At 40.5% G+C, this 23,604-nt stretch overlaps 1 protein-coding gene and 1 pseudogene across 1 annotated transcript; both read right to left on the bottom strand.

Moving 5' to 3' along the window:
• Window positions 1–491: 491 nt before the first annotated feature.
• On the bottom strand, window positions 492–6,501 carry LOC145793821 (putative glutathione S-transferase pseudogene; annotated as a pseudogene).
• Window positions 6,502–7,793: 1,292 nt separating this feature from the next.
• On the bottom strand, window positions 7,794–8,959 carry LOC114311979 (putative glutathione S-transferase). The gene is made up of 2 exons (XM_082875332.1): window positions 8,631–8,959; window positions 7,794–8,353 (listed from the first exon to the last, which is right to left on the bottom strand). The coding sequence occupies exons 1-2, from the start codon at window positions 8,937–8,939 to the stop codon at window positions 8,003–8,005; spliced, it is 660 nt and encodes a 219-aa protein (XP_082731458.1). The 5' UTR covers window positions 8,940–8,959; the 3' UTR covers window positions 7,794–8,002.
• Between the last annotated feature and the right edge of the window lie 14,645 nt (window positions 8,960–23,604).

Raw genomic sequence — 23,604 nt, 5'->3', positions numbered from 1 at the left:
TATATATATATATATATATATATTTTATAAATAACGCGAATTGCTACAAATTTCGAAAGTTATATAAAACTTGTCATAAAATTTTCAAGAATGGCAGTAATGGCACAGAATTATTTGAAGCAATCATCAATTCAAAATTAATCCACACAAAAAAACAGTTACTTAATTATTCAAGTCAAAAGGAAATAATTTTTGCTACAACCAACTTTCAATAAGACGAAACAAAAGCAACTTGTATGTAAACAAATCGTTTTCATAACTCCAATCAACTACCTAATCATAATTTCTTATACCATTATCTTTCATGTATAAACTCGAGACCTCTACACGTCACACGTTCAAAAAAACAACACAAGACACCAGCAAATGATATGAAAAGCAACAAGTAAAATACTACTCATTGAACAAATTCACATAATTTTTTTATTTTTATTTTTAATTTAACTGAGCTTAAAACCTTTGACATAACAAAATATTTGAAATACAACTCATCATGGCGTGATGTCTCTGACACATTTGAGATGAGCTGACAATTTCTCGCGATTGGGAAGGTTTTCTTTGATCACAGGAACTTCTTTCAACGTCTGAACACAAGCATACAAGCGAGGCAAAGTGGTTGGGTCCAACAATGTGGGACTAGTAGTGCCTAATATTACTTCTTTAACCTAGGGATAGGTGGCATTGTGGTTAAGGTTTGGGGTTTAAGTCCCAAGGTCACAAGTTCAATTCCCTTCTCTTAGGCCAATCTTTTGGGCGAAGCACAATTGATTAGGAAGTTGATTAGGAGATTGGACCTCAAGTTATCTAATTGGCACTTGGTCTGGGTTCAACACTCTCCTGTTGTGCGAGTCCTGACTTAAGCCGAACTTGTCTTGGGAGGTCGGGACAAGTTCCCAAGTTATAGTCTGCTTACTCGGAACGGCTAACAGAACACCCTGATAATCTCTATAAATGACGCTGTCTTGGACCTGCAGGAGAATAGGGAAAATTTTTCTATAACAAAAAAAATACTACTTCTTCCATGCCTTCAAACCATTGAACAAGCCATCCAAATGATAAGTCTACTAGTCCCAAAGTGTTGCCCCCAAAGAACTTTTTGTCCCCGAGGCCTTGCTCTTCTATGGTCTTCAAAAATTCAAGCACTTGTTTTTGTTGCTTTCTCTCGTGTCTCTTTGGTGGATCGGAGGAAATCATAGAAAATAAAACCTTAGTTGACCACAAATTATTAAGTCGGTGTCACAAGCGGAACCAAGAAAATTTATTAGAGGCGGAACTAGATAAAAGTGTTGACTAAATAAGGTGAAAATTATAAATAATATTAGGGATTATGAAAAAAATATCATAAAATATATCATAAAAATTTTTCATTCTTTGATTAATATTGATTAATGTGTAGTGTTTTATTATGTGTATAATCCAAATGTGGAGAATCTTTCATGATCATCTTCATAATATTTTTTTCATGATCCCTACCATTACTCGAAAACTATTTGATAGTTAAATGCAGAATTGAGAGAAAAGATTCTAAGCAAACTGATCCTACCCCATAGTAATATAGAAAAAAAGAAGAAGAAAATTGTAAATATTTTCAGAACTTATTATTGCACTCTTATCAAACAGTAGTATGTAGCAATTGAACTCTATATGAACAAAAAAATCAGATGTTTGCTTGAACACAAGAAAACTATTTTGTTATTTAGTAAAAATATTAATGAACGGTGCATTTTCAACATTCTTCAATTAATTTGACATGCTGTTTATGATCTATTTAGGAACTTTTGAAATGACAATATTGGGTCATGCACATTGATGGAGCCACATGGGAACTAGGGGTCCTGTGCCACCCTAGATTTTTCATTTTGTTTTTTTTTTTTTTTTGGGGGGGTTGTTGTTGTTGTTTTTTTCATTTTTTATACATATGTATATAAATAAAATTTTAAACAAAAATAATATTTAGAATAAAATATCAAGGGCATTTTTAAATTTATGAAAATAATAGTGATTGTTTTATTGAAAATGAAGTGATTACAATAAATTATATTTTTATGTATGAAAATTTTGTAAAAAAATCTCAATATAAAGATAATATACATCATTATTGATATGCAAATATAATTAATCTTACGATATATATGTAAAAATTACTAGATTGTTAGTTATATTTGCATGTGAAATTCACCCTTCATATGTTGCTTTACTATTGATTGGTGATATTGTATGTCAATAATGACGTGATATCGATGTCACTACTATATGAAATTTCTACTCAAATTTTGTAAAAATTTGATTTATCTTACATTATATAATTTATTTTACGACTTAAATATATGACATTTTTACATTGTCCATGATACACTAGTTACACACAATATTTTCTTTTCGATTTTACTTCAAGTTAATTATAAAATTTTATGTGAAATAATTTTGTAATAATTTATTTAATTTTTTATACTTAATATTAATTTAAAAATTATTATTATCTTCTTATTATTGATTTTAAAAAATATATATATAATTAATAAATGCCCATCTTTTTATTTTTTATACATATGTATATAAATAAAATTTTAAACAAAATAATATTTAGAATAAAATATCAAGGGATTTTTAAATTTATGAAAATAATAGTGATTGTTTTATTGAAAATGAAGTGATTACAACAAATTATATTTTTATGTATGAAAATTTTGTAAAAAAATCTCAATATAACGATAATATCCATCATTATTGATATGCAAATATAATTAATCTCACTATATATATGTAAAAATTACTAAATTGTTAGTTATATTTGCATGTGGAGTTCACCCTTCATATGTTGCTTTACTCGTAGTTGGTGATATCATATGTCAATAATGACGTGATATCTATATCACTACTATATGAAATTTCTACTCAAATTTTGTAAAAATTTGATTTATCTTACCATTATATAATTTATTTTACGACTTAAATATATGACTTTTTTATATTGTCGATGATACACTAGTTACACACAATACTTTCTTTTCGATTTTACTCCAAGTTAATTTTAAAATTTTATGTGAAATACTTTTGTAATAATTTATTTAATTTTTTATACTTAATATTAATTTAAAAATTATTATTATCTTCTTATTATTGATTATAAAAAAAACTATAATTAATAAATGCCCATCTTTTTATTTTTTATACATATGTATATAAATAAAATTTTAAACAAAATAATATTTAGAATAAAATATCAAGGGCATTTTTAAATTTATGAAAATAATAGTGATTATTTTACTGAAAATGAAATGATTACAACAAATTATATTTTTATGTATGAAAATTTTGTAAAAAAATCTCAATATAAAGATAATATCCATCATTATTGATATGCAAATATAATTAATCTCACTATATATATGTAAAAATGACTAGATTGTTAGTTATATTACCATGTGGAGTTCACCCTTCATATATTGTTTTACTATTGGTTGATGATATTATATGTCAATAATGACGTGATATCGATATCACTACTATATGAAATTTCTACTCAAATTTTGTAAAAATTTAATTTATCTTACCATTATATAATTTATTTTACGAGTTAAATATATGACCTTTTTACATTATTCATGATACACTAGTTACACACAATACTTTCTTTTCGATTTTACTCCAAGTTAATTATAAAATTTTATGTGAAATAATTTTGTAATAATTTATTTAATTTTTTATACTTAATATTAATTTAAAAATTATTATTATCTTCTTAACATTGATTATAAAAATTTTAAAAAAAAACTATAATTAATAAATGCCCATCCTAATTTAATTTCATGCTCCACTAGGAATGGCAACGGGCCGGGCCGAGGCCGGGGTTGACACTCCCCATCCCTGATCTCCGAAGGTTAAAAAATCCCCGTCCCCGGTCCCGATCCCTGACGGGGAAGGCATCTCCTCTCCCGCCCCCGTCCCCTAACTAAGATCGGGTTTCCCCGACCCCAAAAAATCCCCGACAGACTTATTCACAACACACACACTGATCTGTTCAACACACACACACAGAGATCTGTTCAACAAAAAAAAAATATATGTATATGGACAACAATCTACAACAGATCTAGAACACACACACCCATACAACAATAGATCTAAAAAAAATTAATCTGTATATATATGGACAACAGATCTAGAACACACACAGATCTATATATAGATTATTATTTCCAGAACCAAATACGGGGAACAATGGCAAGGAAGACCACTATCACACACACACACACACACACACACACACACACACACACATACACATATATAGAGAGAGAGAGAGGAAAAGAGATGCACAGATCAGTGGCTTGGCTTGACGGTTCACAAACCACGATCTGTCAGATCGGTGGCTTCACGGTTCAGATCGGTGGCTTCACGGTGGTGGATCTGGATGATCATGATGATAACGAGGAGTGAGAGAATGAGAGAGAAATCACCGTGGATCTGGACGATGATGATGATGATAACAAGAAATGAGAGAATGAGAGAGAAATCAAAGTGAGTGAGTGAGGGAGAGGGAAAGTAAGAGGGAGAGGGACACGGAGAGCGAGAGGGAGGGAGATGAGAGACGCTGTGGTGAGTGAGAGGGAGAGGGACACAGAGAATGAGAGGAAGGGAGATGAGAGACGTGGTGGTGAGTGTGAGTGTGAGAGGGTTTGGTTTTTATATATATATAGGGGTAAAATGGTAAATTCATTTCAGGGACCAGCGGGGACGGGACGGGGACGGGGACGGACCGGGTACGGGGCTGGGACACATATCCCCGTCCCCGGCCCGAAACTGATCGGGGATTGAATTTTAAATACCATCCCCGTCCCGTTGGGGATATTTTCGAAGAAAAACTGCTCAAATCGGGATCGGGAGGTCGGATCCCCGTCGGGCCGAGTTCAAATTGCCATCCCTATGCTCCACCACCGGTCAGGCGTAAATTAGTCATGCAGAAGCCAAAATATATATATATATATATATATATTTTCTTGTCTTTTTCAAAAGGTTTTAGTAACGGACTAATAATTAATGGACGATAAAAGTTCATCAAGGGGCCAACCATGAGCATTCTCATCAATATCGAGTAGAATAGGATAATTCAACATAAAATATGTAGAAGGGAAAAGAAAAAAAAATGATTATTTAAATTATAAGAGAAAAGAAAAAAAATAAAATGATTGTGATTTCTCTTATTCTTATTTGGATAAGTAAAAAATAAAAGAAAAGAAATGATTGTGATTTCTGTCTTTTTTATTTGGTTAGATTTCATAAGAGAAAAAAAAAAAAAAACTTTTATGTTATATTACTAAAATAACCTTTTGCTGGATATGAAAAGCCTTTGAGGGCATAAGTGTCAATCATTTTATTTATTTTATTTTTATAGGGACAAAATTGGTATTATGAAAATATAAGAATTTATTGGTTTCTTTTATCTCTCAATTTCTCTACTTTTGAAAAGATTGAAAATGAGGGTTATAAGATAAATGAGTTTCTCTCCGTTTCCCTCATTTCTCTCTACTTAAATTATCCAAATAAGTAAGAGAAATACATATCTCTTCATTTCTTTTATTCTCTCTAAATCACTCAATCCAAACATAGTGCAAGAGAAAACTAATAAAAATACATCTTTATCAAAGAAAATAGACACCACTTAACATTATTACATTGAATTAAGATGTGCTAAGTGATTTAATAAATGAGTAATGATAGGTATCATGAAAAAAAATCATGAAAATGATCATAAAAGTGATTATGAAAGATTCTTCACCGTTCGATTACATATACAAAAAAACAACACACTAATCAAAGAATAAAAAATCTTCATAAAATATTTCATGATATTTTTTTCATAATTACTACTATTATTCTTAATAAATTTTTAGTCTAGACTCAAGTAAGTCATTTTATGGCCTAAAAAGGCCTAACAATCTGGGTAGTGCAAAACGGGAATTCGCAGGTGCCCACTCAATAAGGACTCGAGCCATAACTTGACTCTAATCTTTGATAAGGAGTCGATGAGTCAAAATTAAGATTAAACAACTGAAGTAAGATAAAAATAACAGCAAGATGATATAATTACCTTCTGTTCTCCAAAATTGATCCAAAACCTAGCCATGGCTCTCTCATAAACATCCTCCGGCAGCAACGGATTCTCCGGCCATGTTTCTTCGATGATTCAAGGATTACAGATGACTCAAGGATCGGTTTTCCACCATGAACAAGCAATGGAATCTTCTTGTGAACTGGATTATACTGTAACAGCAATTCACTCTTGTTGGAGAGGTCTTCTTCTATGTACTCATACTTGACACCCTTTAGTTTCAGAGCCCATATCACTTTGCAACTGTAAGGACTAGGCCAAAATCCATGAAGCTTCACTTCTTCCATGGTTTGATGAGCCCTCTGAGTCTTTTTTCTTGGAAGAGACCCTCCTTTAGTTAAAGGTTGTTTTGGGACCATTTAGACAGTATGTGTTTTCTTCCTTGTGTTTGCCCCTTGAGCTATCTATCCATGAAATCAACAAGAGGACAAAAAATATACATTGTAAACAAATAACTAAAAAATAATTAAAACACTGCTTAAAAGTCACAAGTTTTTAAGAACACAAAAAACTATTATTTAGGTATTACGTGCTTAATAGCCCCGGGACAATACACTCACTAGGTACCAAGCACTAAAGCCCTTCACCAAACTGAAAACACAAATGCACTGGCCATTGACCAAACAGAGAAATTTAACATAAACCAAAAACCAACATCACACTACTACAACTGTCAGAAATACCAGTAGCATCTTCCACTAATGCTTTGCAAGTAGGAAGTTTTTCTTTCATAGAGATGTCAGTACGACAGTAACATCTCTCTCAGATGCTTGAAAAGCACAAACATCTTGTCACGATCAAGAAGGTTTTCTTTGATCTCCGACACTTGAAATTTTTTAACTTCAATCTTCAATTAACTTCAAATACAAAATTATTGAGAGGGTAATTGATATATATAAATTAGGCCGAGTTGGGTAATGGGCCGTTGTGAGCCACAGTAAGAAGGGCGAAGTAAAAAGGGCCTTGGCGTTAGTCCAGTTCCCAAAAGGCCTTGTTATTATCCCGGTCCAAGAGAGTGTTACAGACAGCCCGGTCACCACACTCAGAGTTAGCCCGGTCGTGGCATGTTGCGGTTAGCTCGGTCAAAACCTTGCTATTTCTTAGTTCGTTCTAAACACACCATGGTTTGTAGAGGAGAAGCCGAGGTAAGAGTAGTGAATGGAATAAACCGAACTGGCTTTAGTTCGGTCTACTCTGCGGCTTAGCATAGCCATGCTTACCTCGGTTATATTGGGATCCGACCATGGTAAAGCCATCTCACTTGGTTTAAGTAATGAGGGGATGTTGAAGGATAAGTATTATCTTTTAGAAATGTGATTCCTAGGGGGACTCTACAGGGAGGAGTAAGAGTCCTACTAGGATTGTGCCACACGGAACCTATAAAAGCTCACAACATCACCTATGGAGAGGTAACGCAACTTTGATTCTCGAATATACAGAGCTTTTGTCTATTTGTCTATTTGGCTGACTTAGGCATCGAAGAGGTATCCGGCACACACCCGCCGGCCAGCTCACGTTTGTATTTTCAGGGAATAAAGCGACGTCGTACGGTGGAGCACAGACTTGATCAATAGGATTATACGAAAATGTTTATTTCTTTCCTGTACAATTGAGCCCACAAATTAATAATTTCAATTCTATACTATAATCCTATCAATCAAACATATTCAAAAGTCACAAGTTTTTAAAAACGCAATTAACTATTATTTAGATATTATGTGCTTAATAGTCCCAAGACAATACACCCACTAGGCACCGAGCCCTAAAGCCCTTCACCAAACTGAAACATAGGCCTTTGACCAAACAGATAAATTAACATAGACCAAAAACCAACATCACACCAATACGAACATCTTGTTGCAAGTAGGAAGTTTTTCTTTCATAGGGATGTCAGTATGACAGTAAAAACTCCCTCAGATGCTTGAAAAACACAAACATCTTGTCACGATCAGGAAGGTTTTCTTTGATCTCAGACACTTCCTTGAAATTTTTTATCCACGAATGCAAGCGAGGGAATGACTCTGCCTCTAGCAACTTCACACCTACTATCTCTTCTATGACTTCCAACCAGTAAGCAATCCATCCCAAGGCTATGTCCACCATTCCAACACTCTCTCCACCAAAGAGCTTCTTGTCGCCAAGGGCATGTTCTTCTATGGTTCTCAGCATTTCCAAGCTACCCTGCCTGGCCTTTTCATGTTCTTCCCCGGAGGTTCGAAACATTGTCCAAATTATAATACCCTATAGCACCATAGTAAACAAAAATCATCAAAGACGAATACAAAGGCATGTTCAATCTTAAACCCTCAACCATGCCACATAGGACATTTTTCATAACCCTTGGATTTATTCAATCTTTACCCTCAACTATGCCACATAAGATAAGACACTCTTCAAAAACTGATTTGTTTTATTATATATAGATTCATAGAGAGTTAAAGATTCAATATAAAGTTTTTTAAACTATTTTTCTTTCTTAAAAATACTGAAACAAATAAAAAAATGTGAAAATATTTACCTTATCTTCAACAAATTTAGCCCAAAATCGAGCGCTAGCCCTATCGTATGGGTTGTTTGGCAGCAAGGGGTTTTGTGGCCATGTCTCTTCTATGTATTCAAGGATAACCATAGACTCACAAATTGGTTTTCCACCATGGACAAACACTGGGATCTTCTTGTGAACTGGGTTGTACTGTAGAAGCAGAGGACTTTTGTTGGAAAGATCTTCTTCTACATATTGGTAAGGTATGCCCTTTAGTTTCAGAGCCCATATGACTCTGCAGCTAAATGGACTTGCCCATGCTCCCAATAGCTTCACTTCCTCCATCTTTGAGGTGTCAACGTGAGAGCCCCTTTGTTCTTGGGTCAACTTATAGTTGTTGTTAGACAACCATTCTTGGGCACCAAGCTAACAATGTCAAAGAATTAATTGTTTATATAAATTATATTAATATATATTGATAGTTGGTCTACTATATATATACACCTGTGTAAGACTTTTTAATGCTGGAGGGAGATTGAGAGTTTTCATTTTTATATATCATACGACTAATCTAAAACCTATTAAAGAATATACATCTGTGTAAGAATTTTTAATGCTGGAGGGAGATTGACAGTTTTGTGATTCTTAAATTTTCATTTTTATATAAAGAATAGTTTGAGGCTAAAATAGCCTCAAACTAAAAAAAAAAACTAAAAAACTCCTAAACCAACCTTTTTTATTAAAAAATAAATAAATAAATAAATAGGGCTGCCATGGGACAGTGTAGGCACAGCTTACACTGTCACCTTGTCAAGTTGTTCCATCACTTGTTAAATTACGATTTTGCCCACTTTATATCAATTTTGGAAAATGTGATCTTAGGGATAAATTTGTTATTTTAATTTCAAATACCATTTCAACATATTTTTCAATACAACGACTCAAATAAAAATCCATCATATCTTTCCAAACACAAAAACTAAAATAGCCTATTAAAATAACCAAAAATTTAAAAAATCTCTAAAATAGTCACTTCCCAAACGAGGCCATAAGAGCATTTCCAATGGTTGTTGCTATAATTTGGCAATGAATAGTGCTATTTTGCCAAATTATAGCAATAGTGTTCCAATGGTCACTTGCTATTTTAGCAATTCTCAACCAACTTTTCATCCAAGTTTGTAGGTATTGTTTGGATATAGGTTTTTTTGTGATTTTATTTTTGTTTATTTTTTGTCTTTTATGACCTTTTTCTAACTATTTCTAAAAAAATTATATATTTATATTATTTTCGACTAGACAAATATAAAAAATGAAAAAAATTAGAAAAATTAGAAAAAAAATAAATATGATTAAATTTGAAAAATTAAATAGAAAAATTAAATTTGAAAAATTATTTGGTTTTCTGCTGTTTCAATTCTGTTTTTTCAACGGAATTTAGAGCCACAAATATGTTTATATTTGCTAATGTGGCATGTTTGGCAATTACTATTTTACTTGTCAAATTTGAGCACAGATATGGCATATGCTATATGTGGGAAATAAAATAGCAAGTTATTGGAGATCCACTTTTTATCACTATTGCTATATTATAGCTTTGACAAGTGTTTTGAGAGCTCTATTGGAGATGCTCTAATACGACTAATCTAAAACCTATTAAATTTTCATTTTTATATATAATACGACTAATCTTGATATTCAATTAACTTCAATTTTGACAAGTATACAAGACTAGTGTATAAATCCAGTAGAGAGATTTACAAAAAGATAAAACATATTAAAGAATATACATACACCAAAGAACTTTTCTCCATCAATAGAGTTTTGAGATGCTCACACACAAACAGGCAAATCAGACTACAAACCAGATATGGGGGTTCATATCAAAACTACAAACTAATCAAAACAGAAATAGAAGAGGGAACTAGATTGATGACTCTCTTCTCCATGTTTTTTTTTTTTTTTCATAGATCAAAGATCAATTTTTTTTGTAAGATGATACAAATTTATGTCTTGCAAGTTGTTTGCTTGAGTTTGTGTGGCTTTTGATATTTGATTAAAAGAATCTCATTGACTCGATAATTTTGTAATGCAAGGGCAAATTCAGTATTTTAATTTAAAATTTTGATGACATTATCAATTTTTATCTAATAATAATTGGTGATTAACAATGAGGGTTGTGTAACTATAAAATTGCCTAAGTGGTATTTATATGAGAAGGGGGTGAGGTTTTAGATTCAAGCAATTTGGTGTTGTAATTTAATATATATATATATATATAAACAGTTATTTATAAATAAATAAAAACAATATTTTAAAATTAAAAAAAAACACGTTATTAAGTTTTATAAATTTAATATAATTATGATAATACAGTTTATCCCAGTGAATGGATCGGACTGGTTCACGCTCCTCAAGCCCCGGTCCAAATGATCAAGCTCACCGGATAACCTACAAACAAGTTCAACGGGGAACGGGGTAGTCCCCCAGTGAACCCTCCGACGAGCAAGTTAGAAAAAGAAGTAGAGTATAGAGGAGAATTAGAGATATAAAAGCTTAACCTTCTTCTTGCCTTCGACGTTTACTTATATCCTTTGGTAATCATTTCGCTGTCCCTTTCGACCTGCCCTCCTCGCCGAAAGTCTATGTTGTAGCTTACCTTGCTCAAGGTAAGGGGGTCATGTTCCAACAGAGAGGTGTTGTCGTAATAAATGCTGTGATGGGCTGTATTAATGATGATGTGCAGTGGCAATAACTTTGCAGATCTTTATCTGCTGATGTGGCCCGTCCTTCACCTGCCGTGTGTCTGAATATCATTGGCTCTTTATGCCATGTTGGACTCCAGCTGTCTTGGACCTCACCAGCTGGGTTATGCATTGGGCTCCAAGTGATGGGCTTGGATTGTTCATAGTGATTCGTGGCCTTTATGGGCTTATACACGTCAGTAGTCCCCCATTCCCAAGTTCAGCTTTAGTCCAACGAAGGGAATATTAATGAAGTAAATGGGGGTGTTAGGGATTGGCAGGATGGAGGTTGACCGACAAGGGTGACCGAGGGGGTGAACCGACTGGGAGGTGGTCCGACCGTGCAGGGCGACCGAGTGGAAGGGCCGATCACGGAGAGGGTCGACCGCAAAGGTTGGCCAAGTAGGAGGGTCTACCACGAGGAGGGCAGACCGCGAAAGGAGGGCCAGCCGCAGAGGTTGGCCGAGTGGGAGGGTTGACCGCGAGGAGGGCCGACCGCGAAAGGGGAGCCGACAGCAGAGGTTGGCCGAGTGGGAGGGTTGACCGCAAAGAGGGCCGACTGCGAAGGGTGAGGTGGAGGGGCGTGGGACTCGAGGGGCGTCGTGCCACGTGGTGATTTGAAGTGGAAAAGACAGGGTAAGGGGAGGAGACAGGGGATCGTGGTCGTACACGTGGCGACATCCCGCGGGAGGGGAGATTAGGCGCCAGATCAGAGATGAAACGATAGGTCATTATGGGTGTTGAAAAGACAATTTTGGCAGATGATTTGAAAAGTTTTCAAAATGGCAAAAATTAATTGGGATCCTTAGAATACGGGAAAACCATGGGCTTTTGGCATCATTTGATTCACCTACTTGTTTACAAAAAATCAAAACATTCCAAGTGTTAATTCCTTTGTTGCTCACGATACGCCTCTACAACACTTTTTCAATTTCCTTGCACCTGCATCCGAAGCGATTCGTAGACATACCATAGAGATGGCCCAAGAAGAAACTACGAATGTCAGGGTGGATCCACTTGGCGATGATGATGCAGTGGAGTTGGCGCAGCAGTACCGGACGGAGAGAGTGGGGGAGTTGGTGGGACGATCCCAAGGTTCCACCTTGGTAGCGGCTCCAAGGCCAATCAGCCAGGCAGAACCAGATCACTGGCACACAAAGGCAGACAGATCCACTCTTACACCGGCGGAGTTGAAGGAAATAAGGAGGAAGTACCAGATTCCTTTGGAAATAGGGTTGAGGCTGCCGACATCTACCGAGAGGGCGTCGGATGCACGGACGGGGGAATTTAGCTTGTACGAGGAGGCATTGCAAGGAGGTGTGAGGCTACCGCTGCCTCAAGTTGTGGTTGATGTGTTGAATAAACTAGATGCGGCGCCAGGTCAGTTGATGCCAAATGCCTGGAAAATATTGATGGCGTGCGCGAGTTCTTGGCTGCAAACGTCGGGAGGGTTGGCCTTGATGGTAGATGAGTTCTTCTCGTGCTACAAGGCCTCCGGCCAGCAGGACGCTTGGGTTACACTGCAAGTGGTGGCTGGACGAGGTCTGGTGGCAGGTCTGCCATCTTCGGTAAAAGGCTGGAGGCCAAGGTGGTTCTTTGTGACGACAAACGGCGGGGCGGGAGTTCACACAACTTGGAAGGTGCCCACCAAATCGGTCGAGCCCAAGCTGGACAAGGCGACTGAGGACCGAGTGAAGAGGGTGAGGGATTGGAGGGAGGAGAAGGGAGTAAGGTGGGACGAGCTTGTTCTACCGTCGGTTCTGTTTGCCTTAAACTTGGGACCGCAGCCGTTGGGAGGGGGTCCAGAAAGGGAGGAGTTGGAGGTGTAGAAGAAAGCGGAGGAGGAGGAGGAGGAAAGGAGGTTGTTCGCGCGGGCGGACAAGTACAAGGAGTCCCAGTTGGGGCCTACCTCGAAGCCGGTCACGAGAGAGCGGATCCGACCGCGCCCCAAGCCGTTGGAGAAAAAAGACTTAGGTAGTTTTGTGCCCCGACCACCCCCAGTGGATCCTGTGAAGGAACGGGCGAACAAGGAGCGGGATGCTCTAAAGAAGAATAAGAAGAGGAGGGTGGAGAGGAGTCAAGAAGAGCCTGCCTTGAAGAGGAGGAGGGAAGTGGTGGGTAAAGAGACCAGTATGGCGAAGAGGGCAGAGGGGGGGAAGTGGAGGAGACCCCAAGAAGAGTAATTGCCCCAGAAGTGGTGGACATTGCCTCAGAGGGCATGGAAGTAGTTCCATTAGTGGCGGCGATCGCCGCGGGGGTCGCGAGGGTTGCCCCTAAAGTGCAAGTAGAAGATGGAACGACTGGCCCTGAGCCAAGGGGGGAAGAACAGCCCCAGGGGGCTCCTGTACCCCATGGAGGGGGGGTTAGTCTAACTACTACGATCTACCATGCTCGTGCGGTGGCTGGGCGGCTGGAGGGAGAAGAAGGCCCAGCCAGGGCCGGGGCAGACCGCCTTGTGGGGATTGTAGAAGAGGTAGCCTTGCGCTCAGCAGCCAGATTCAACGAGGCTGAACTGCTGAAGGGGTTATGCTCCGCTCAAATAGAGGTAACCACCTTAGCAGGGGCTCTACTGAGGAAGGCTGGGGCTGCAAAGCTCAAGGCAGATGAGGCCAAGACTCAGCTTGCCAAGTTGAGGGAGAAGAGTGCAAGTTGGAAGAGTGCCCACGCTGATCTGCAAGCGGTCAGGGTGGAGCTGGAGAACACACGCCGCCAGGTTGTATCGCTCGAGTTCCAACTGGCTGGCTAACAGAAGAGGTTGGATGAGACTCGAAAAGCCTGCGCGGTCACGGTCGAACGACATGAAGAGGCAATGATCAATAATGAAGAGCTGGTCAGGCAAAAAGATGAGGCAGACGTGAGGATTAGCGGTCTGCAGAAAGAGCTGGAGGGCGAGCGTGTGAAGGCACTCGAAGAGAGGGAGAGCCTTCAGAAGGAGTTAGAGGCAGAGAGAGCGAAGGCGACTGCTGAAAGGGAGACCTTGAAGAAGGAGTTGGGGATAGAGAAGGCCAAGGCAGCCTCTGAAATAGCGACCCTGCGGAATGAGCTGGAGGAAGAGAGGGCGAAGGCAGCCTCTGAAAGGGCGGCTTACCCCGATCTGTATGTGGCAGCAGTGGATCAATTCGAAGGATCTGCTGAGTTTCAGATGGCAGTGGATGCCGCGGTCACCAGCAGCTTGGCGAGGGAGGAGTCTGGGGGGGGGCACGGGCCCATCGAGGACGACCACTGGGGGCAGAACTGAAGCGGAAGTGATTGAGAGCTTCCAGCAGTCAGACTTCTATAAACACGAAATGGCTGAGTTCTGGGACAGTGGCTGGAAAATGTTCAAACGTAGGGCTGAAGAACTGTTCCCAGACTTAGACCTCAGTAGTGTAACAATTGGTGAAAATGATATGGCCCAAACCCCCTTGGATGAGGGTATTGAAGAAGAAGACCTTGTCTTCAGTGAAGAGGAATGAGTGAGGTGAAGAAAGTTTGTACTTAAGAGAGTTTTTTTTTTTTTTTTTGAATGGCTGTAATGAACTCATGTACAAATTTCTGAATAAATAAAATTGTAATTATGTTTTCGTTTGATTGTCTGTTCTTGTACAGTTGAAATGAATGATTGTCTGTTCTTGTGATGTGCAAAGTGAAGTGAAACTTGTAATAAGAACTATGTGTAAGAACTCCTCAGTGTAAACTGAAGTTGAAGTTGTAATAAAGACTCAATGCAGAGTAAAGTTAAGAACTCCTCAATGCAGCGTGAAATTGAACTTGTAATAAAATTATAAGTTTGTGTTTGCCACACTGCTGAAGTAGATTAGTGGTCTATTGGAGTGAGGCTTGTCTTGTAAGGAAACAGGTTGACCTGTAATAGTTTAATTGAAAAGAAGATAACTTGACTTGTAAAGAAAACGTGTAAGGAGGTCTTTGGAATTTTACTAAGCAAAGACTGGTGTAAAGACTTGGACCTGGAATTGTGACCAAGTGTGCCTACTAATTCCACAAGCATGAAGTTTGCATAGATGGCTTTGACCGAGCCCTGAACGCGTGCTCAGTTGGGGCTAAGCTATGATTCACTGAAGTCGTAAGGAACTCAGTCTGAACCTGAAATTGTGGCGTTCGGTCCGGCTGAGACTTGTTATGCTATGCTTAGGCTGGCTGAGGCTTGGTCTGGACGAGTGCTTCATGCTCGGTCTGGTTGAGGCTTTATTTGGCTCAGTCTGGCTGAGGCTTTGTGATGCTCAGTCTGGCTGAGGCTTGTTGATGCTCAGTCTAGCTGAGGCTTGTTGATGCTCAGTCTGGCTGAGACTTGTTGATGCTCAGTCTGGCTGAGGCATTTTAATGCTTAGTCTGGCTGAGGCTTGATGATGCTCAGTCTGGCTGAGGCTTTTTGATGCTCAGTCTGGCTGAGGCTTTATAATGCTCAGTCTGGCTGAGGCTTGTTGATGCTCAGTTTGGCTGAGGCTTGTTAATGCTCAGTCTGGCTGAGACTTTTCATGAGTGCTGCAATCAAAACGTCATTGAGACACCATACAGAAAACTGAGATATATAATTGATGGCAGGGGAAGTGTAACCCAGTTGATTAAAAAGTTACATTGCGTAAGGAGATATCAAGAATGTGTAAATTTGCCGAAAAGAAAACACAATTACTGAGCGACACAAAAGTAGGAGCTTATTAACGTTTCAGGTGTTCGGCGTTCCATGGGTGGGGGATGTCTCGACCTTCCATGTCCTGAAGTCGGTAAGTGCCCGAACGTGGTCTGGCTTTCACCACGTAAGGCCTTCCCATTTGGCTGCCAGTTTACCCTCAGTTGGATTTTTAGTGGCAAGAGTTGCTTCTCTCAAGACAAGGTCCCCTACAGCGAACTCCCTTGGTCGGACTTTCCGGATGTAGTGTGCTCTCATTTTCTGTTGGTACGAGGCCAGTCTGATAGCAGCGGTCTCTCTGAGTTCTTCAATTAGGTCTAGGTCTGCTCGACGGAGCTCTTTGGTTTGTGCTGGATCCGAATGTAAAACCCTGGGAGTAGGCAGACCGACTTCTACTGGAATAACCGCCTCAGCGCCATATGCTAAGCGGAAAGGGGTTTTCCCAGTGGGAGTCCGAGCTGTAGTTCAGTAAGCCTAGAGTACATTCGGTAGTTCCTCAGCCCAAAGTCCCTTCGCAGCTTCGACCTTAGTTTTGATGTTCTTCAGGAGAGAACCGTTGGTGACCTCCACTTGGCCATTGCCCTGGGGATGACCGGGGGAAGAGAAACATGGTTGAATCTGGAGGTCGGCACAGAACTTCCTGTACTTGGCGTTGTCAAATTATTTGCCGTTGTCGGAGATGATGGCCTGAGGGATGCCAAATCTGCAAACGATCAACTGCTAGATGAACTTGGTTGTGTTTCGTTCGATAATGGTGGCAAGGGGTTCTGCCTCTACCTACTTGGTGAAGTAATCAATGGCGACGATCGCGAACTTGGTCTGACCTCGGCCGGTGGGAAGTGGACCTACCAATTCGATCCCTTATTTGGCGAATGGATAAGGGCTGCAAAGTGTAATCAACTCTGTAGGAGGAGCATGGGGAATGTTGGCAAAACGTTGACACTTATCACATTTAAGCACGAAATCAGTCGCATCTTGATTGAGAGTTGGCCAGAAATAACCAGTATGGAGTATTTTGTGGGCCAGAGACCTGTCGCCCGAATGATTGCCACAAATTCCCTCATGGATTTCCCGCATTACATAGGTTGCTTGAGCCGAATTTAGGCATCGCAGGTATGAAGGTGAGAAACCACATTTGTATAAGATGCCACTGACCAGGATGTAATTAGACGACCGGGCCCTGACTTTGGCGGCCTGCTGTTGGTCATCTGGGAATGCCCTCGTTGTCAAAAATAGGAAGATGTCGGAGGCCCAAGGGATGGGTTTGTTTTGGTGGAACTGCACTTCCTGTAAGTCGGGTGAGATGGCCGGGTGGGCTAGGTATTCGAGGTGGACACGGTGGTTGAGGTCGGACTGGTCTGCAGAGGCCAACTGAGCCATCTCGTCTACCTTGGAGTTTTTTGCCCGAGGTATGTGCTTGATGTGGAAGGTATTGAAGAGACGAACAAGGGGGAGGGCCGTATCCCTGTAAGCCCGCATTGTGTCCTCCTTGGCATCGAATTCCCCCATAATCTGGCCAACGATGAGCTGGGAGTCGTTGAACACCCGGATGTGGCTGACTCCAATGTCCTTGGTGAGGCGGAGTCCTGTTATCAATGCCTCATATCTGGCCTCATTGTTACTGGCATTAAACAAGAAACGGAGAGCACATTTGAAATAACCGCCCTTAGGGGCGGTGAGAATGAGGCCTGCTTTATTACCTTCCCTGTGGGATGATTCGTCCACGTTGAGAGTCCATGAATGCGGTTCTTCTGGCTCGGTAGGGGTTGGTGGGGGTGGGGGCCAACGGTTGGGGTAGGATTAGTGAATTCCAGGATGAAATCCACGACAGCCTATCCCTTAATTGCTGTTCGAGGCCGGCAGGAGATGTCAAACTGACTGAGTTCCACTGACCACTGCATGAGTCTACCGGAAAGTTCTGGTTGTTGCATGACCTTCTTCAATGGTTGGTCGGTGAGAACCACTATGGAATGGGCCTAGAAGTAAGGACGGAGCCGTCTGGAGGCGGTGACCAAGGCCAAGGACAATTTTTCTAACAGCGGGTAGTTCTGCTCTGCTCCCCTGAGAGCCCGACTGATGTAGTAGACCGGCCATTGGACAGAGTCGTCTTCCCTGATAAGAGTTGCACTGACTGCGGTGCTTGAGACGGCTAAATAGAGGAAGAGGGGCTCGCCCGTAATTGCTTGTAAAAGGAGGGGGAATTTGCCATGAACTGCTTCAACTGCTGAAAAGCTTCTTCAGATTCAGTTGTCCATTCAAAAGTTTACCGAAAAACTTTGAAAAATGGTAGGCACTTATCTGTTGCGCGGGAAATGAAGCGGTTGAGGGCCGCAACTAGGCCAGTGAGCCTTTGTACCTCCTTAACTGTTCTGGGTGACTGCATCTCAATCAAGGCCTTGATCTTTTCAGGATTAGCTTCAATGCCCCGCTGACTGACAATAAAACCCAGAAACATCCCAGATCCTACGCCGAAGGCGCACTTCTTTGGGTTGAGCTTCATTTGGTACTTGCATAGGGTGGTGAAGGTCTCTCGCAGGTCGGACAGATGATCAATAGAGAGTTTGCTCTTGACTAGCATGTCGTCGACATAGACTTCCATATTCCGACCTATCTGATGATGGAAAACGGCATTGACCAACCGTTGGTAAGTAGCCCCAGCATTCTTCAGTTCGAATGGCATCACACGGTAGTGGTAGGTACCTCGGTCGGTAATGAAGGATGTAAGTTCCCGATCGGACGGGTGCATCAGGATTTGGTTGTACCCAGAGAAAGCATCCATGAAGCTGAGCATTTGATGACCGGCCGTGGCGTCGACCAGCAGATCTATGCGGGGAAGAGGATAGCTGTCTTTGGGACAAGCTCAGTTTAGGTCAGAGTAATCGATACAGAGTCGCCATTTGCTATTGTTCTTGCGGACTAGGACCACGTTTGACAACCATTTAGGGTAATTCACATTTTTGATGAATTGGGCCTCAAGGAGCTTGTCAACCTTTGCGGCTATAAGTGTATTGCGCTCTGGATGGAAGATGCGCTGCTTTTGGCGGTAAGGTCGGAAATGGGGTTCGATGCTGAGGCGGTGAGTTATGAAAGAGGGGTTGATGCCCGGCATGTCGGAATGGGTCCAGGCAAACACATCATTATGCTCGATCAGAAGGGCGGTAAGGTCAGCCTTAGCTTGGGGGGATAGTTGGCTGCCGATCTTGGCAGTCTTCATAGGGTTGGTGGAATCGATGGGAACCTCAACGAGCTCCTCAACCGGTTCTCCTCTAACTAGCTCGTCCTCATCTCAGACATCAAGTCCTTCAATGATCATGGCCTCCTTCAGCTTGACTTCCTTGAGTGAGGCGACATAACATTCCCTGGCTACAGTCTGCTCTCTCCTTACTGTCCCGACGCCCATGTCAGTAGGGAACTTTATAGCGAGGTGGTAGGTTGAAGTGATGGCTTGGAAAGCGTTGAGGGCGGTGCGGCCAAGGATGATGTTGTAGGCAGAGGGACAGTCGACCACAAGGAAAGTGACCAGCTTGGTAGTCTGCCGTGGGTATTCGCCGATGGTGAGGGGGAGACCGGTGGAGCCGATGGAGCCGATGGAGGTCACCTAGTCGCCAGTGAAACCGACCAAAGGGGTTTGAAGGGAAGACAGGCTTTCCTCCCCAATCTTGAGCTGGCGGAAGCAGTTGAGAAATATGATGTCTGAAGAACTGCTGTTGTCGATGAGAACCCGTCTGACCTTATAGTTGGAGAGGATGGCAGAAATGACGAAAGGCTCATCATGAGGATAACGGATGCCTGTACAGTCGGCGTTCGTGAAGGTGATGGGCTCTGTCCATTACTTGGGCTGTTTGGAGGGTCGGTCTATCGTGGCAATTGCTCTGTCCGAGCCTTGCCTTATCTTCCTGAGCTCTGCCCTCTGAGCGGAGCGGGATGGTCCGCCACAAGCAAGGCCACCTGAAATGACTTGGATTTCACCAACTGGCGGAGGGGGATTACCTGGTGGCCGAGGCTGTTGTGGGGGGCGATCATGGCCTTGGTTAGGTTGGGCTAGCTGCCGGGGTGGGGTATGCCGGCGGTTGTTTCTGAGGGGCTCGGTTCTTTCCTCTGCTGTGGACGGGTGTCCGTGAACCGGCTGAAACGCCCTTGACGAATGAGGGTCTCGACCTGATCCTTGAGGTTGATGCAGTCATCAGTGTTGTGGCCATGGTCCTGGTGGAAACGACAATATTTGGACTGATCCTTCCAGTTTGAAGGGGTCCGTGAGGGTAGGGGCCATTTGAGGGGGTAGTCCCGTTGGATCTGGTGGAGGACTTGTTCCATGGAAGAATTAAGGGGCGTGTACCGCTCGAACCGACCGGTCAGCGCGAGGAGGTCGGTCGGTATAGTGGGGTGTTTGGCTGTTATACTGGGTGTTTCTGGGTTCTGAGTCTTTTCTCTTTTCTCTAGGGGTCGGGTTTTTAGATATTGGATCCTGCCGAGCGGCTAGTGAATCTTCGGCATTCATGTATTTCTGGGCTTTGGAGAGTAGGGCGGCCATGGAGGTCGGGGAATTTTTGGAGAGGGAGAAGAGGAAATCAAACGATCGTAGCTCGGCCATGAAAGCCGTGAGGATGACTTTGTTATCGTTTTTCGCTATCTGTAGGACTTCGGTGGTAAAGCGGGTAACGAAACTGCGCAGTGACTCCCTCTCAGTCTGACGGATGTTGAGGAGTTGGGTTACAGGGCCGCGTTGGCGCTGGGCTCCAATGAAATGGCTAAGGAAGGAGTCGCTGAGATGCTGGAAAGTGGAGACAGAGTCTGCTGGTAACTGGCTGATCCCTTCAGTGTCACAGGGAAAGCCCGACACATGATTTCGTCAGGGAAGGCATGAAGGATCATGAGGGTACGGTAAGTCTCCAGGTGGTCGACTGGGTCCGTCGTACCGTCAAAAGAGTCAATGGTGGACATCTTGAACTTGGCGGGCAGAGGTTTGTCCCGGATGGAGGCAACAAATGGTAAGCTTGCCATGGTAGAGGGTTTATGCTGAATGTTCTGCATGACCCCTTGGAGCTGGAGCTTCATTGCTCGAACTTCAGCGTCCCAGAGGGGAATGTGGTCACCATGGTCAGTCAATGAGGGCTAGACGCTGCTGGCTTCCCCTTCAGGGCCTGGTGCCACGACCGAAGGATGTGGGGGTGGAGGTGGTAGATTTATATGCCGGGGAGGAGGGTGCAAACCCTCCAAGTTGGGTGGATGGGGTTGCAAAACAGTATGGCTCGGGGCTCTTTCTTGGTTGGGTGGGATGTCTAGAGGTAGTGGAGGAGGCATCGGAAGGTTTCTTTGGAGTAAAGCATTTATCAGGGCCTGGTTTTGTTCGGCCATGCGGTTAATGTTGTTGGTAAGCTCAATGATATATTGTGGTGTGTTGTTTGGATTGGAAGGGTCGATTTGATGGTCGGTAGCATTATGGTGAGAAGCCATGGATCTAGTCGTGACCATACACTTGGATGGGTAGAAGGAAAAGGTTGTTAGGACAGGGTCTCCAGCGACAATGAGCACAGCTGGCGTCCGGATAAGAACCACTTTCCCACAGACGGCACCAACTAATAATACAGTTTATCCCAGTGAATGGATCGGACTGGTCCACGCTCCTCAAGCCCAAGTCCAAATGATCAAGCTCACCGAATAACCTGCAAACAAGTTCAACGGGGAACGAGGTAGTCCCCCAGTGAACCCTCCGACGAGCAAGTTAGGAAGAAAAGTAGAGTATAGAGGAGAGATTAGAGATAGAAAAGCTTAACTTTCTTTTTGTCTTCGACGTTTGCTTATATCCTTTGGTAATCATTTCGCTGTCCCTTCCGACCTGCCCTCCTCGCCAAAAGTCTATGCTGTAGCTTACCTTGCTCAGGGTAAAAGGGTCCTGTTCCGATGGAGAGGTGTTGTCGTAATAAATGCTGTGATGAGCTGCATTAATGGTGATGTGCAGTGGCAATAACTTTGCAGATTTTTGTCTGCTGATGTGGCATGTCCTTCACCTGCCGTGTGTCTGAATGTCATTGGATCTTTATGCTATGTTGGACTCCAGCTGTCCTGGACCTCACCAGCTGGGTTATGCATTGGGCTCCAAGTGATGGGGTTGGATTGTTCATAGTGATTCGTGGCCTTTATGGGCTTATACACGTCAAATTATATTCAGTTTTTTTTTTTATAAAAAAAATAATTTACACCATATTTAGCTATTTTTTTTTAGTAATTCCATAGCAATATTACTAAAAAAAGATATTTTGATACTAAAATATTTTAAATTTTTTGTGTCACATTCGATTGTCTAACATTGTTAAAATAAAAATCAATGTAATCATATTAAATTTATAAGATTTATTACATTTTTAATAAGAAAAATGTTTAAAAAAGTATATAGGCTATTTTGGCAAGAGGGATTAGGGTTATTTTAGTCACAAAAGACAAAATAGGCTATTTTAGTCACAACAAACAAAATATCACATCCAACCCATAATCATTACACTCTTCTCTCACAAAAAAAGTCAAAAAAGTCAAAAAGCTCTTTCCAAACCAAATTTTTTAGCCCAAGCTAAAATAGCCAAAAAAATAAAAAAATCAAAAGCCAATCCACTTCCCAAACGGAGGCTTATTAATGTTAAAAAATTATTTTGAAAGTGTATTGAAATATATAAAAATGTGCGGAGTGTTTTGGTATATGTAAAGAATATATTGATATTATAAATATTTTATATTTTTTCTTGTCAATAGAACTCTTTTTGTAAGGGTTGTGATTCCCTCCAATCTATGATTTGGATTGAATGGTGATGTTCGGTCCCGTGAGTTTCACCATGAGTACTAACTTGATAATTTGAGCTTTGCTGTGACTTTTATATTGTAATCCCAAGTGCAAGGTGTCGCGAAGTAATATAATTCGGTGAGTCCAAGGTCGAATCCATAAGGACCAATTTGTTCAAAATAATTGCTGAACACTCAAATAAAGTAAAGAAAAATATGATTTTAATTTTTGAAATGGTTGAATAATTTGAGAAAAATAATTAATCAAAAGATAAAAAGGTGATTATAAAAAGGGTGCTAAGGCATCAAAGATTCTCCACCAATACTTTTTAAAAAAATTTTAAATTCAATTTATATAACTCAATTGAAACATACACAAATGAGTATTTTCAATCGGAAGATAAAAATGATTATTCCATATAAAAATTAATTTTAAAAAAATTAATTACTTTCACTGATTGACTACACTATAACAATCTAGTTATTTGATTCGTAGGGAATATCAAGCTTTTGTCGTGTCCGGAATCTACAATAGAATAAGATATTATACAAAATAAAAAAAAAAAATTCCAAATAAATCAATCAATTAAAATAATCTGATATTAAAAGTCATGATTGAATCATAAAATGTTTACAAAGAAAACATTCAGTGTGTTTGGTTTGAATTTTTTGAATTAAGTTTTTTAAAAACTCAGTTTTTTGGTTTTCGTGTTTTTTTGTTTTTAGTGAATATTTTTAAATTTTTAAACATTTTTTTTTACTTTTTTAGATATACCTTACTTAGATGTATCTAAAAAATAAAAATTTGTGAAAAAATATTTTAAAAATTTAATAAATTTATAAAAATACAAAAAATGTACTGAATTATCGT

Source organism: Camellia sinensis, chromosome 6 (genome assembly GCF_055761805.1).
Source record: "Camellia sinensis isolate YWXY chromosome 6, ASM5576180v1, whole genome shotgun sequence".
NCBI classification, from domain to species: domain Eukaryota; kingdom Viridiplantae; phylum Streptophyta; class Magnoliopsida; order Ericales; family Theaceae; genus Camellia; species Camellia sinensis.
This window is presented reverse-complemented; position numbering and strand designations above follow the sequence as displayed.

What these genes read in the sequence shown, in the direction of transcription:
- LOC114311979 (XM_082875332.1), bottom strand. Translation starts at nt 8,939, where the DNA reads ATGGAGGAAGTGAAGCTATTGGGAGCATGGGCAAGTCCATTTAGCTGC. An exon ending in CTAAATTTGTTGAAGATAAG is followed by an intron (nt 8,354 to 8,630) that starts GTAAATATTTTC and finishes ATGGTGCTATAG; the next exon opens with GGTATTATAATTTGGACAAT.